The following is a 16,034-nucleotide window of genomic DNA, read 5'->3' as shown; positions in this document are numbered from 1 at the left end:
AACATTTTTCAAGTTTACTAGATCAGATCTTTCCGTGACATGTTCCTAAGATATCATACCCTGCCGAGTGAGCTTTCTCACTGCAAATATAAATAAATCCAACTCAAGAATAAAGCCAACTTTTGAGAAACTGGACTTAAACTCACACTGTAAAATTTTAGTGCATTTTTTAAAATAATATCAGAGACAAACACGAGAAGGGAAAGGTTTTAGAAGAAGTCCTTGACCAGCATCTTTCTATGTCCCTTGGCATAACTGAGGACAGGCAGATTTCTCTAAGTTTTTTTTTTCCTATAGTTTAATTCCTCCAAAATTTTAATGAACGCATAATTTTGAATTCATTATGGCATTTACAGAACTTGTTATTTCATAAACTTAGTGCTTCAACTACTCCAGAGGGTCAAAAATTAGAAAGGCTAAAAATAGCAGGATGTTCACTATGTGGCATTTTAAGAAACTAGCAACCATGCAAGTTCACTTCAAATGTTAAATTCCAGCAAAACGGACCTTAAAAATAAAACATGATATTCTTAGTGTCATATGCTGTCATATCTTAAGTTCTACATTAAAAATAGATACCTAAAATCATTGCTCTCCTAAAACATCTGTTTATTTAGGATCACTACCTAACTCCTCCAGTAACACGAAGGACAATAATTTCAAGTCCATTAGTGTATTCACAAGACAAAATTCAGCATAAGAGAATGAATCAAAGTATTACCATTAAAAAACTATATTGAGAAATGCTGCAGTTATGACTAAGGATGGTCACTTAATCTTCAAAACTCACCAAGTTACCATTTTTAAAGTGTTGAACGTATGCCTGAATGAAATACATTCTCTTTCCTATAAAAGTACTTTTAAATTTCAGAACATTTTAGTAACAAAACTATTTGTAGGTTCCATGATAATTACCCCTTGCAAACAACATCATAAATTAGATCGTAACTCAAAATATTTTATCTTTTTGCACTTTTTTAAACACACCTCAGATACTAATTTTGTTCAGTCACACCAACACTCTCAAAATCACATGCTTATTTAAAGTATTTGCCATCAATACATTAGAATTTTGCAAACTACACAGAAAACTGGTATATTTGAACAGCATAAGTTATTGGTAATTCAGCATTTGTTAATGACAGCTATAAACTCAAGAGGAAAAAAGCACAGAAATCCTCACCTGAATTAAGTGTTGTATTACTTTTCTGAAAAGTAACTTCAATCCCAATCTCATCTATTTTGACCAAGTTCGTTTTGTCATCACTGCCATATAGTTCTTCCACATGCAACACAGGCAAGTCATTTTTTTCCCCTAATTCTGCTTCTACAGTCACTTCACCATGGCTGTTATTTACAGTTACTTCACTTGCAGAAACTAAGGAAAGCGCCTGTGCCCTAGGCAGCGGAGTCCTTGTTTCAGAAAAGTCACTTTCTAAAAGCGAATTTGAGTTAAATTTACAGTTTGCATTCTGTAGAGTTTCACTCTCTACTGCTGCTTCTGAAATCATACAAGAGAGTTCTGATGTAACATCTGCCTGCAACTCATCTTCAGCTTGCTCGTCATCCTCATTTGTCTCTGAGGAAGGACTTGCACTCACAGCAGTCTCTGTACTGATCTCCACACAAAGAGCTTCATCTACACTCATGAGGTTCACCGAATTTTCATCCGTTTCTGTGACTTCACTGTCTACAGCAGTCTGAGATGCTGCTGATTCTTCCTGCACAACACTCTCAGGGGCCTCATTCTCTCTACCAATGACAAGCAAGGAATTATTGCTTTTTTCTGGGCCTGTGGTTGATAGGATGCATTCAATTTGGTTAGCAGTATTAAAAATGTCCTCACTTTTGTCTTTTACTTCTGTACTCTCAGCAGCAAGTTGACTTTCTTCTATGACTGTAAAGGTGAAGAGACTATCACATTCTTCCATTGTGCTCAGAGTGATCACTGCCCCTTCCTCTTTATCTCCCATACTTGAAGCAGCATGTTGATCTTCACTGTTGGTGGCAACCCTCAGCATAGGAGCTCCGCATTCTCCCACAAAAATCACAGAACCTTCACTCTTTGTATCTGTATTGAAAGCAGCTAGTCCAAACTCTTCATCTACAGTTGCAGTGGTCTCCACGATCTTGCATTCCTCTGATGCATTTGGAGAGAGAATGGTCTCTTCATCTCCTGCCACAAGAAGCTGACTTTCAGCTTGTGGTGCTGCACTGATCAGGACTATCTCACATTCTTCTGTCATACTTGTCGTGATCATAGCAGCTTCGTACCTCCCTTCTGTTTCTGAAGCAGTGAGTTTATTTTCATCTTGCACAGCTACACTAGACACAGGAGCTTCAAAACATTCTTCTGTACTTGTGGAGATCATTACTGTTTCATTTTTTGACTCTGTGTCTGAGACATGCTGAACTGCCTCTTCTGAGAGAACTGTCTCACCTGACATTAGGATTACTTGCTCTTCTACAACACTTGTGGAGATCATAGCACACTCATCCTTTTCTTCTTTACTGCTAGCAGTTGGGCGACTTTCATCATCATCATCTCCTCCCACACTGGATGCACTGGGCATGGGAACATCATATACTTCCATATCTATAGAAACCATAGTATTCTCACTTATTTCTTCCGTTTTCACAGAGGGGAGCTGACCATCATATTCAATAGTGGCACTTGACATAGGAGCCTCAAATTCTTCCACAATGCTGGTGGAAATCATTGTGCACTCATCTTTCTCCTGCTTGCTGCTAGAAGCATGCACACTCTCTTTAAATTCTGTAGCTGTACTGGGCATGGGCACCTCTGTGTCTTCGGTGTCTGCTAAGACCATAGAGCTTTCCCCACTTTCATTTGCTCTTGTAACAGCAAGTGGACCTTCCTCAGCATCCATGGCTGAATGTAAGGGAGCATCACTTTCTTCCACTGTACTGGTGGAAATAATATCACCTTTAACTTTTTCCTCTCTGTCAGGAGAAATAAGAGAGTTGTCATCTTCCTTTGGAATGGCACTACTTATAGAGCCATCAGGTTCCCTGCTACCAAAAGAAGTCATGGCAATCTCATGTCCTTCTTCAGCACCAGGCTGACCCTTATCCTGCAGTGCCATAGCACTAGTCATGGGGCCCTCACACTCTTCAGCATCCAGGGGAATGAGGGTACCTTCAAGTTTTCCTATATGTGCAGCCATGGCACCCTCATCGGCAGCACTTGCACTGGTTACACTACTTTCAACAATTCCTTTGGCATTTTTGCTGTTTGTGCCATGACTAGCTTCTTTCTCGGCACCCGTCATACTGTCAACCATAAGCTTATTTACATTTGTGCCAGCCACTCCTGACTCAGCTTCCATTTGTTCAGCAACTATGCAGATAATGGAACTTTCACCTTCTTCTGCACCTATACAGATCAGTGCATTTTCACTTTCCATTCCTGTGCAAGTAGAAGCATGCTCAATTTCTTCATTTCCTCTTCCAGTACTGGTCACAACACCCTCATCTTCTTCATCCTCTTCTTTTGAGCCTGTACTAGTCACAAAACCTTCATCATCACATGAACCAATGCTAACCATAGCGATACTGCCTTCTTCTTTTGTCCTTGTGCTGTCCATTAGACTTTCACATTTTTCAGCATCTAAAGAAACTGCACACCCTTCATTGCTGTCCTCTAGTCCTGTGCAGACTGCTGAAATTTCAGCATCATCTTCTGGAGTTATGCCTGTGCTGGTCACTGCACTTTCACCATTTATTGTATCCTCAGATTTGTCACCATTAGTTCCAGTTGTAGCATCATTATTTGTGACCACTGCAACACATGCCCCGCTTACAGTGTTTTCTCCTTGGGCATCTGTACCAGTCACTGAGCACATAATGAAGTTATGACCTCTTTCTTCTGCACCTGTGCAAGTTACAGTACCTTCATGTTCTTTTACTCGGCCAGCTCTCTTACTGACCCTAAATTCTGCTGTACTGTCACCACTTGTTGATCCTTCACCTGTTTCTGTCCCCGCACTAGTTACAGCGCCATCGCTCTCCACTTCACCTAAGCAGGACACAGAACTTTCAAATTTGCTTGCATCTCCACAAGCTGAGGTTTTTCGCTTTTCTTCAGAGCCCGCACTAGTCACAGCATCATCTTTTTCTTCTGTCCCAGCGCTATTCACACTATCTTCAATTTCTGCCCCACTTGCATTGACTGAATCCTTACCACTTTCTTCTGCATCAACCATAGTACAATCACCATTTTCTTCTTTTGTACTTGTTAGGAAACTTTCACTTTCTGCTAACCCTTCAGTGACAACACTGCCACCGCCTTCTTCTGCTGCTGCAACTGTACACTCACCAATATCTGCTCCCGTGATGAAACTGCCTCCCTCACTACTTTTTACCCATACGCCTGTTGTGAAACCTTCATCAGCTTCTATGCTTGTGCAGATTAATGCCACCTCACTTTCTTCTTCTGAGCAAGTGGTTGTAGCATCACTTTCCTTTTCAGAATGCGATGCACCCTCAGTTCTTTCTTCTCCTGTACTAGTGGCCATTACAGTGCTCTCAATCTTTTCTGTGCTAGTTCCTATCACAGTGGCTGGAGTTGTTTGCAGGCTGCTGTACAACAAACTAAGTTTGCTGCTTCCTGCGCTGGTACCTACTGCATTGCTTTCATTTTTATCTTCTGTGACAATCACACCATTCCCTTCTTGCCTAATGGCTACAACAGAGCCTTTGACTGTTTCTTCAGGAACTCTTTTAGGCACTAACACAGAGGAAGATTGTATCATATCATCAGCATCATGCACCTCGTTCTTTTTCACGTTATCCACCATTGCGCTCCTCTCTCCCTTTGTGGAATGGTCTGTTTGCAAACACTCTCTTTCTTTTCTTTTTATTTTTTTTAGGAGATGTCCTTTTGTTTTTACGTCTCCACAGTCTTCAGTCACATCAGTCACCACACTTTCCTCTTTTATTTTCAACTCACTTCTTTGAGTGCTTTTTAACTTTGCTGATTTGTCATAACCTTTAACAGGTAATCCAGTTGTATTGTCTTCCATTGCCTGCTCATCAGGCTGTGGTACCTCGTTATCTTTTTCTATATTGTTTGTCATAGTGTTGTTGCCATCATCATCTTTCATGACAGAACTCAGCATTGCACTATCTTGTTGTTCCATGTATACAACCTGTGCTGCATCATTCTTCAAAATGAAAGCACCTTCAGATAAAGAAGTTCCATCTAAATTACGGCATTCCTCTTTAGACATACTACCCAAGGAATCTGTAAAATCTGAGATATCCATATCCATGGACTTTGCATCAGCAGCATCTTCTTTGGAAGAATTACCTGCTAAAGGAACGTTATCTGAATTAGAATTTATCACAGCTTTAAAATTCTTTGGTTTTCTGCTGCCTTCTGAAGTTTCATCTTTACTGGATGTGTTCAGCGAGATTTTACGACTTGTTTCATGCACAGCACTCATTTTATAAGCCCCTTGCTTATTGTGTCCTTGATCCACGGAAACTTGTTTGGACAAAGCGTCTAAGGCACCAACTTGCTTATTAGGGATATCTTGTTTAACAGTTTTTTCAACTGCAGCCTGTGGTTCACAAGCTTCAAGATCTGCCACACTGTGTTTTAATTCCTTACTTGAAACAGGGAGAGCATTTTTGTCTTTTGGTGTGTACTTGGCATCTGCAGCTTGGAGTGCATTTAGAATGCTTTTTCCTTCAATTTTAGATGCTTCTTGTACTTTTGCTTCTTCCACATCAAGTTCCATCATCTCTCCCTCATGACCAGAATACACACCATCACTATTCACACTTGACTTCTGAGGGGCTGGAGTATGGCTACTTACAGTTGTGCCAGCTGACTGCTTTTCCTCTCCAAGCAAATCTTGGTTTGACACATTGCCTTTTCTGTTTTCACAGGGTATCTTTTTACTTTGTTTTTTATCCGTTGCTACTGTGATGCCCAACACTTTCTCATGCCCACTGTCCACTTCTTTAACATCTTTATCCTCCAATTTGACACACTCATCCTTCTTCTTCATTTCCTTGTTGCTGTGCTTTAAGCTTCTGCTTTTGTGACCTTCAACGGAGAACCTTCTTTCTGGTTTGGAGTTACTTAAATCTTTATCACCTCTACATTTCTCTTTAACAGATCCTCTTTCTCCAGAATGTAACTTAACTCGGTGACTGAAGTCTTTTTGTGATCCCTGAGTTGATTGTATGCCACTTTCATTTTCAGTATCAGCACCACTCTCCTCAAAAACTTTATTTTCATTCTTAGATTTGTGTTGCTTATCTGAATCATTCTCTTCCATACTCTTATCTTTGTCCTGTTTCTGACTAGTCTCTTGTTTTGCTGAATTTTCCTGTAATTCAGTTTCAGATGCTTTCAGTTGTTTATTATGACTCTTTGACTTAGACTTTATTAAAGTTTTGTCTTCTACAAGGCTCTTAGATCTTCGTCTGTCTTTATGAATGCCATCTTCTTGTTTCAAATTACATTCAGAATTAGTTGATTTTATTTCATGCTTATCTTCTGAGTAACTTTCACTCCTTTTTTGTGAAGCAGAAGCAAGTTGCTTTGAGGCACTTAGGGAATCCTTCTGTGGCCTAGGATCACTCAGTGACCTTTTGGACTTGTATTCTGCTCTTGATTTTTCTGTTGAGAAATGCTTGTCTTTTTTATTTTCCTTACGCAGCAACTCTTCAGTTTTTAAAGTATGTTCAGAAATATTTTTTCCATCTTTTCCAGTCACTGATATTTTCCGTTCACTTCGGTGTTTACTTTTTCTTTCAGGTTTGTCATCCGTGGAAACCTTTATTTGTTGATTATGTTTCTGAGCACCATCCTCACCTTTCAAACTTCTCTCAGAAGAATGGAGTTCAACATCTTCACCTGACTTATGAGCATTGTCTCCTTTATGTTTGTGCTTTAAAGAAACTTTATCTTCTACAGCAGTTATTTCCTTTTCATTTTTATCTCTGTAAGACTTGGCTTCTTTTCTGGCAGAATTTCTTGTATGTTGAATTTCTGTGTCACTATCTTTCTTGGGGTGCTTTTCATTTTTTAATGTGGTTTTCTGCTTCTGTGGTTCTTCAGTATTAACTTCTGCTCTATCCAGTTTTTTTGGATCCCTTGTTTCACTGTCCTGCTGGGTTCCTTCAGCCTGAAGAGAGGTAGAGGTTTTTCTTTTATGTTCTTTTTCCACTTTAGAATCATTTTTGCTTTCCTCAGTTGAATGCACCGATTCTGAAAGTCTTCTAAGTGGTTTAGAGATTTCACTTTTCCCATGATTATGCTTTAATTCTTTTGAAGAATTTCTTTCACAAGTCTGTAAAAGAAATTTAAATATGTTACACAGTTCCTTCGCTATATGTCTGACAGAATTCTGGAAGACAAATTATCCATAAAAGTAATAGAGCAGGGGACCCACTTTCTGTAATAAAAAATACTTTAAAATATTGTTGACAAGAAAAAGAAATTCGCCTTATTTATTTCCACTGATTGCAATTGTGGGAAAGCTAAAAGAAGCAGAAGTTAACGGTCTGCTTGATTTTGAATATCACTTCTTTATAAAGTAACCTTTCTTTCTGAAAGGATTCAAACACTTTTAAATGGACAATAACCCTTTCAAATGTTCCATAATTTATTTCAAACAGCCTTTATGCTGTTTAAAAGACAGAAAAAACAAAAACCCACAAAATATAGTTTTAGATTGCCAGTTTGACTTCCAGCTATCACTTTTTTAGTAATAACGTTGTTGATAAAAACCTCTCAACCTAAAAGTTGTCTTTCCTGTACTATTCAGACTACATTTAGTTTCTCTGTAAGTTCCCAAGGAAAAATTTATGTAGATCAAACTCCTCAAGTCTTTGCATGTAAGACATACTTCACTCCTTTAGAAAATCCAATGTGTTTTACAGAATACAGCTCCAACTATCTCTTTTCTCCTACTACAAGATAGGCCAGCTCCATACATGATAGAACCTAATATTTACTGGAATTCAGAAAACACTACCATGGTAATGTTGTAACACTAACCCAAACTCAAAGAAGGAGCAGGAAAAAAAAATTCACGAGAATGAATGGAGTAGCATACAGTTTGGTATGGGCATATGAGTAAGTTCTACTACAATTAAAAAGAAAGATCATAACATTAGTTTCTTGAAATGAATTTTAATAGCTTAGGAGACACATACCTCATTTGTCTTTTGAATTTCTTTAGAATCCTCATCAGTTGGCTCACATTTCTTCTTCCAACTATCTTCAACATGCCTGAAACAGGAATTTGGACAAGCAATTAAAAAATAAGAAATTAACAGACTAACATTAGTTTGTAAATTTTCTGCTTTAAAGCTGAAGGCAAGAGACAAATGCACACTAAAATATGAAGACGGTCACACAACTTTTGACTAAACGGTTTGCCCAAGCCTTTTTATTTCTTGGAAAACTACGTGTACTAATTTCACAGATGCTCTCTGTACAACAGTGCTTTAAAGCAGAGAATGCTAGTATGACGATATTAGTGCTATAGTTGTCCCTGTAAAATGATTAAGAGATCTTACCACAGAGAAAAACACATTTTCCCCTTATAATAGGAAAGGGAACTTAAAAAAAAATAATACTGGTTTTGTCTTTCGGAAGCTTGTCTTTTTTAATATAAATACATGTGTATCTATCTATATGTATGTATCTACTTAAAACACTAAATTAAAGACCAGGGCAAGCTGAAGACTAAATGAATTATTTAAGTTACTCATATTTAAGTTACTCATATTGAAGGACTGCAGGGTATATCACAGTTCGTGCTGCTCTGCATAATGTATTTCTGTATATCTGAAATATATATGAACAAGTTGTATTTTTTTATGTATTAACATAAATACATACACAAGCAGTCAATTAGCTTAATTACTATCAAGCTGATAAGTTTCTTTTTTTAAATCTTACTTCATTTGTGAAGTCAAGAAACAATGTAATAAATGAATGAAAATGTAGTAATGGAAAGTTAGCAAAAAAATATGACAGAATACAAAATAATAAATATATATTAGGAACTCAGCCAGATCAGAAGAATAAAAGTTAATGGAAATACATTACCCAAACAGCTAACACCTTTCCATTCGTATGTTTTTATTATCATTGTGTGGATGAAAAGCCACACAAAGGCTGCTACTGCAGCCTGTCTGAGCTGCACTACATTAAGGAGACATAACTTGATTTTATACTTGGTGAGTATTAGTAACAAAGTTCTCTGGATGTCTTAGGTAAGGCTAACGGCAAAGTTGAAGAGAACCTTTAGGATCTGCAGAAATGAAGTTTTAAAAACTTCATTCCTTTTGAGCAAATACATGAATACCTTGAATCTCTTTTTCTTTTTCTGCTCAAGGCTACTTTTTTTTCTAAGAATTTCTGTTCTTTAAGCACATCCTTAATGCTGGTACCAGTAGCTTTTGTCTCGAGACTTCTTGCTGAAGGTTCTTCTACGTTCAAACCACTTTTTCCTAAAATAATACACAAATGGTGAAAGGCATAGGTATGTCTTTGTATCACTGTTTCAGCTATAAATGAGATTGAAAGCGGAAAGTACTAACGTATAGCAGAGAATACTAATGTATATGGGTATTCAAGTAATATAATCACTGATATATGAAAAAGTGAAGACATTTGTATTAATAATTCGCATTATCCATTTTCCTGTCACATCATTATTGAAACAATGGGCTTTCAAGGGAGGTGACAAAAGACCTACTGACATTATTTTACTCTGAAAGTTATTTTCCCTTAAAATAAAAGGCAAATGTATAATTTTCACACCTTTAGCATTCTGACTTCCACTTTTTAGGGACTTCGTTTTTTCTGCAGCTTTCTGTTTACGTTTTTCTTCAAGTCTCTCCCTGTTGATTTGTCTTCTTAGGAGTCTCTCTTCTTTTTCTTTGGCCTAGAGATACACAAGCAAGAGAAAAATTATCATTAGGGCAAAGAGTGTTCTTTGACTACAAATATACATCTAAAACCTACAGCTTCTTACTCTCCACACTGACTCAATTAAGAAAAAATCTAGCTATTGCCTATTCTGTGAAGAGGCTGCATGCACTTAGTAAATCCTCTGTCAACACCAAAAGACTGTTCCTTTGAGAGTGAGGAAAAAGATGTCAAAACTGCAACGTGCTTTTTTCCCCCAACTGCTAGAAGCCTTCGAAGTTCATTCAGCAGAGTACTTCCCTGCAGTGTGGTGTTCCAGATCACACAATACTGACTAAAGTACGAATGAGGGACACAAGCAACAAAAAATGAGAAGAAATCTCCCCCTCACAAACCACCACCAGTTACAAGTGGAATTTCTGTGCTGAATAGTTTAAGGACTTATGACAGCAAGCAGTAACAAAACTCACACTTACAATGGATTGTCGGCGTTGCTCTACAGTTCGCTCATCATCAGAGTCACTGAAGTATTTGGAGTACAAAAAAGGCTTTCGAACATAAGCATGACGAACAGGCTTGGCTTTCCCGTCACTCATCTCGTTAGAATGAGGCTTTGTCTTACTTTGATTGTTTTTCGCCTCTTCATCTGGAAAGTTAGTGAAATGCAGAGATATGCTGATAAAATAGGGCAGTACTTTCAACGTAATTTTTGTAAAAGGAAGACACACACACACAAAAAAAAGAAAGACATAGTACCACTAGATTATGAAAACATGAAATGAATATTCATCCATTTGTATATACTATTCAGCCAAAAAAATTTCAAGATACTAAATGGGAAGTCAGAATATACCTTCTGCTGTGTATTAAACTAAGCTTCATTCTTACACCAAAAATTTGTACAAAGTTTAAGACCTTAAAAATAAGTAGGCTTATTGAAATATATAAACAGAGCATATTTGTTTATACATGTGATTACTATTTAAGTAAAACTGAAGTAGTTCTATTTTTATCATGATGATTTGCAATAGAGCAAAAATATTCATATAATATAAAATATTTGTATACTGGAAATATACTTAAGGCTTATTTCACTTCATGCAATCTGTCACGTTTACAGGTAATACGAAAACCAGAGAATATGCAAGTAATACAGTGTTTCTAAGTAATATTCTTAGAGCAGAAGAGAAGCTCAGAGTATACAAGAGACAACTCATTCAGGTACTAAGACACTGTCTTATGAAGTGGTTAGATCTTAATAAATGCAGAAGTCATATCTGCAGAAATCAAAAGAATCTGAGGTCTGCTCAAGGAGAACTCAAAAATGAACCGCAGACAGTGAACAGGTTTGGCGTTCCCAAACTCTTCAAAGTTAGATCCATTCATGTTCCTTCTACCGTAGCCAGGTAGAATTTGGAAATCACAGAACACTGAAAGCTCTGAAAACAACTCAAATTGGCAAAGTCTGCTACATCCACTACTGCAGGATCATAAAAAGAAACACTCCAGTGATATACTAAACTTATGGCAGAAGGGAAGGTAAAAAGCTCATGGCAAAGCCACATATCCATCCATATTCAAAAACTATGGGTTTCTGTTGCCTATGGAATACTGTAGTACAAGATTTACAATCCTTAGAATATATCATGCTGTTAAAAAAGGACTCAAAATATGTCTAGTGCTCATCTTTCACGATTGCACAAATACTACCACTCCACATTGAAAGTCCTTCCTCAAAAATAAACACAATAGAAAATATTGCAAATGTCAAATTTGGGATAGGATGCACTCAAATAACAGAATTGTTGCATATTCTTTCCTGTCATTTTACCACCAAAATTAACATTTTAATTGTTTTACCATCTGATGTGATCTCCCCTTCTTCAGTACTGTCAGAAATTTCATTTTCCTCTTCACTCTCTTCTTCAAAGGAAGAAAGGTCACTGGTATGGACAGAGCTGACAGTGATGTCACTGAGTACATCCAAATCCGAATCTATTGATACATGTTCTTGCAAAGGAAAGAATAGAGAGAAAAGGCTGTAATACAGCACACTATATTTGAGAATCGTTTCTTACCAAAACAGTTTTTTTCACCACTAAAAACAAAGTTGCCTTAAGAAATAATAATAAAAAAAATAAACACCTTAAAATGCAGACTGGGAAATTTGAGATATCTTTCTGGAATGACACAGATGACCAATAACACACACACTTGAAGAATCAAAGACAACCAGATTCCTAATTTGGGTGCCTTGGTTAAGGGTGATGAACCAAGAGCTAACTGTGGCTAGCTACTTAAGTTTGCCAGAACTAGCAGAGAACATACATTCCACACACACTTCTCATTCAGCTCCTGAATACATTTTAAAATAACAAAACAAACACACAAAGCAAAAACAACTTCATATTTTAAGAATGAGCATTGACCACATCATACCTTCTTTAGTGCTGTCAGCTGTTTTATGTTTATTGCTATTTTTTTCTGGGACTAGCTGTTTTGCTGGTTCCAACTCTCTCCCTTGCTTTTCTTCTTTTGACTTAGTAGTATCATCACTTTTCTTTGAGTGGTCAGACTTCTTGTCAGGTTTCTCTTTCTTTTCTTTTCTTCTTTCACCTTTCTCACTGCTGTCTGGTTTCTTGTCACATTTATCTATTAATTTACTCTTTTGATCTTCACTTTCCTGTTGTATTTCTTTACTTGTATTAGTCAAACTATTGGTATCCTTTGCTGAATTTTTTATTTCTTCACTTTGGCTGGGAAGCTCATTTGAATCTTCACACTTTGCAAGCGTTTCAGCTCCTTCTCCAGAAACATCAGAAGTTGCTTTCTCTCTGTCTTGCAAGTCCTCTGTGTTTTTCTCTCTCTCAGCACTACCATCAACACTGTGCTGAGATAAGAGTCTTTTAGCAACTTTGTCACTGTTCTTGGAATTTGAGTTCTCTGTTGAAGCCCTGGCAGCACTTGCTTCTTGGTTAAGAGAAGTTATTGTTTCCAAAATGGACATTGCATCACTAGCTACATTGCCACTAGGAGTTGTAGTAGAGACACCTTGAAGAGTAAGAAAGAGAAGTTTTAGTTCATCTCAGTTTGTGATTTTCCACGAAGGAAGCTTTTGAAATATTTGAAAGGAAGCGTCCATTTAGACAGAATGACTTTAAGCAAGTAAAAGGAAAAAGAGTGATTTTATTTATTTGAAATAGAGTAATAAACAAAAATGTTTGACTAATTTTGTATCTGGAGAATGTCGTTCAGAAAAAAAAGTACCAGTTACACTTCTAAAGTGAAAGCAGTGGTCATTTATGGGAAGGATGCTCAACTTTACTATCAATAGGCTTTGGTAGAAGCACAAAACTGAATAGTGCAGCAAGAAGGCCACATTTGTACCCCCTGGTATCTTCATAAATGACATCAGAAATGAACTCAGCCTATCGATTATATAATAACAAAGCTATCAAAATACCCTCTATCACTTTCCCATCCTCTAAGAAACATCTTTGAAGATGGATGAGAAAGGGTTAAACAGACTAGTACTGGGAGCTGCAGCTGGCTTGTTAACCCACTTACATTAAAGGAAGTGGGCCTCACAGGAAAAGGGCTAGGACTTAAATAAAGGCTCTGGTTACAAATAGATGGACTGCTGTGGAGTCTCTTAGGAAGGGAAAGAATGGACAATTACCTGCAGCAGTGTTTAGAAGCTGATACCAGGCAATATAAATGAAAATCATAAAGGAAGTACTGCATTTATAAACAAACTAAGGACTGGCTGATTTACAGCAGAACATAAGCTCCTGAGAGAATCTTAGCCATTAAAGCTTTACTGTACACAGCAACAGCATTAAGACAATTAAATGTCTTAAAGACAAGCTCTGTTCATCTATCAATGCATTAAAAAAATAAATCATTCTTCTTTTACACCTATGTCTCATCTGATCATACAATACATACAGGGCTAAACCCTGAGGTCAACTTTTCTGCTTACAGTAAGCCAATCCCTTGTAATCTCAGGTAGAAGTGACAGAGTGGTACATGGCACCTCTCTTGCCTTCTAACTTTGTACAAACAGCAAGAGACAAGTATTAGGGTATGCTGCCTGGAGCTCAGCTTACTAGGATGGATGATAACAATTCTGTGCTAGCAGCAAACCTAGCTAATGCTTCTTCTCCTGAGAGAAAGAAATAAACTTTTGGTAATAGACTGCTAAGAGAAATGGTAGAATACCTTGTACTGTAACTGAAGCATCTGTTTTGTCCTCACTTTGAGTTGTACTGGGGCCTGCCTCCTCTTTGTGATTCAGTGTAGCTAAAAATTCATGGACAGCTTTTTCCACCTGAGGTCTGAATGTATGGTTGATCTTTGGGTCCACAACCTGAGAAATAATTCTGTCAATTCCAGATTCCAACATTCCAGACCTGGAACAAAGTTACATTCATACTTAATAAAAAATGACTTTTTGAGAACATCTTAATGATAAATGCTCATTTAAATAATGTAAACTCTCTTAAACACTTCAAGTGAAGCACCAATGTTTTTGAATATTGCTGCAGGAGTGCACTTAACCATCTATCTGTATTTCCATGGCTCTCTGTACTGCCTTACGAACTAAAAAAAAAAAAGGGCTAAAGAAATAAAGCGATCCAATCACATGGAATTAACATAACAAACGGCCTGTGGTTACATCACTAGTGGTGATGCCTTCAAGTATTAGCTAATTATAAAAGTGACTTTTGTGGGAAAAAAAAGAAACCTGATCTTATCAGCTCCCTTAGCATAAAACAAACACATTTGAGAAGTCATAAGCGACAGATGAATACTAGACCAGTCATCACTGCCCAGTCATCACCTTTTGCACAATACAGGGTGACACCTCAGAATTTTTACAGGTTTATTGAACACCCTTAAAACTAAGTAAAAAAAAAATAAAATAAATGACAGAGAACTTTTTATCTAAGGGTTTTCTCTAGAACCCTGTATGTTCCCGGAAAAACATGCTGCCACTTATCCCCATTGCTTATTTAAAAATCCCTAAGTCCTCTGTACCAGTCACCAAAGGTACCGCTACACCGCAGCTGAACATATTTGTTCACAAAGACCTTATTTGACCCAGTTTATTGACCAAACTCATGCTCCCTTGAAGAAACTTTCTGATTCTTATGACTACTCTATAACAAGTAAAACTAAAGAGACACTAATGAAATAATCAAACGTGAGGTGTTTGACATCAGTTTAACATGACGGCAGTTCTGCAAAAGTTCTTCTCATAACAGATTTGCATCCAGTTTCTTATTCTGTGAATTTCACCTCGCACTCTGCAGAGCTTGATCTCTCAAATCCTATTAACTTCCTCAGCTCAAAACCTGATGACAGCAGTAATTTTATTAATTTCTGACTTAAAAGAGAGAAGAAAGTTAATCTTTAGGTAGGATGTTATACCCCAAGTCAAAATTAAGCTTTCCATCCTTGGATCAACTTGGATCAGACAAAGTACCATTTGCAGCCTAATGCTGACGGTGAACCGTTAACGGAAATACCACTGCCTTTAAGAAAACACCAACAGAACCTTCTTCAGAAGTCCCTTTAAAGAAAGGGGACAGTTTACAGCTGACCTAGCGCCTCAGCCACCCGCCACGGCACACCGCCGTGTCCGACGTGCGCACGCCGAGCGGCACCACTTACTTGAGCACCTGCTGCCTGATGTTATTCCTCAGCTGGTTCTTGTTGAGGTGCGGGCTCCAGGTGTGCGTGGCCAGGTGGTTGGAAACGAAGTTGTCCACGCGCTGCCTCAGATTCTGATAGGCGGGCTGAAGAGGGAAAACGGCCGAAAACCAGGGAGACAAAACTGAGAGGTGGCACACGAGGCTGTGACACACGCCTACCCCCACAGCACGGTGTGCTGAGGAGAACATCATCGGAGGGGGCAGACCGGCGGCGGGGCAGCGCCCCTCGCTCCCCCTGACCCCCCCGAACGCCGGCGATCCCCTCAGCCGCGTCCCCGTTACCTTGGTGTCCACGTCAGCCAGGCAGTCGCGGCGGAACTGGTCGAAGAGCCCCTGGCTCTTGAGGTGGCTGACGATCATGGAGACCAGCTCGGGCTCCGCCGCGCCGCCCCCCG

At 38.2% G+C, this 16,034-nt stretch overlaps 1 protein-coding gene across 4 annotated transcripts in view; it reads right to left on the bottom strand.

Annotated features, from left to right (window-relative positions):
- BOD1L1 (biorientation of chromosomes in cell division 1 like 1) overlaps positions 1–16,028 on the bottom strand; it is a 34,916-nt gene extending 18,888 nt beyond the window's left edge. For all 4 annotated transcript variants that reach the window (XM_035326421.1, XM_035326422.1, XM_035326420.1 and 1 more), the window contains exons 1-10: positions 15,922–16,028; positions 15,599–15,723; positions 14,144–14,334; positions 12,362–12,973; positions 11,783–11,932; positions 10,399–10,568; positions 9,815–9,938; positions 9,357–9,501; positions 8,197–8,272; positions 1,184–7,328 (exon numbers count right to left, since the gene is read on the bottom strand). In XM_035326421.1, coding sequence (XP_035182312.1) covers positions 1,184–7,328; positions 8,197–8,272; positions 9,357–9,501; positions 9,815–9,938; positions 10,399–10,568; positions 11,783–11,932; positions 12,362–12,973; positions 14,144–14,334; positions 15,599–15,723; positions 15,922–15,999 — 7,816 coding nt within the window. In that variant the 5' untranslated portion in view covers positions 16,000–16,028. The remainder of the gene's footprint in view (positions 1–1,183; positions 7,329–8,196; positions 8,273–9,356; positions 9,502–9,814; positions 9,939–10,398; positions 10,569–11,782; positions 11,933–12,361; positions 12,974–14,143; positions 14,335–15,598; positions 15,724–15,921) is intronic.
- Between the last annotated feature and the right edge of the window lie 6 nt (positions 16,029–16,034).

Source organism: Oxyura jamaicensis, chromosome 4 (assembly GCF_011077185.1).
Source record: "Oxyura jamaicensis isolate SHBP4307 breed ruddy duck chromosome 4, BPBGC_Ojam_1.0, whole genome shotgun sequence".
NCBI lineage: Eukaryota > Metazoa > Chordata > Aves > Anseriformes > Anatidae > Oxyura > Oxyura jamaicensis.
The sequence above is the reverse complement of the archived record's forward strand: the minus strand, read 5'-3'. Positions and strand labels throughout refer to the sequence as shown.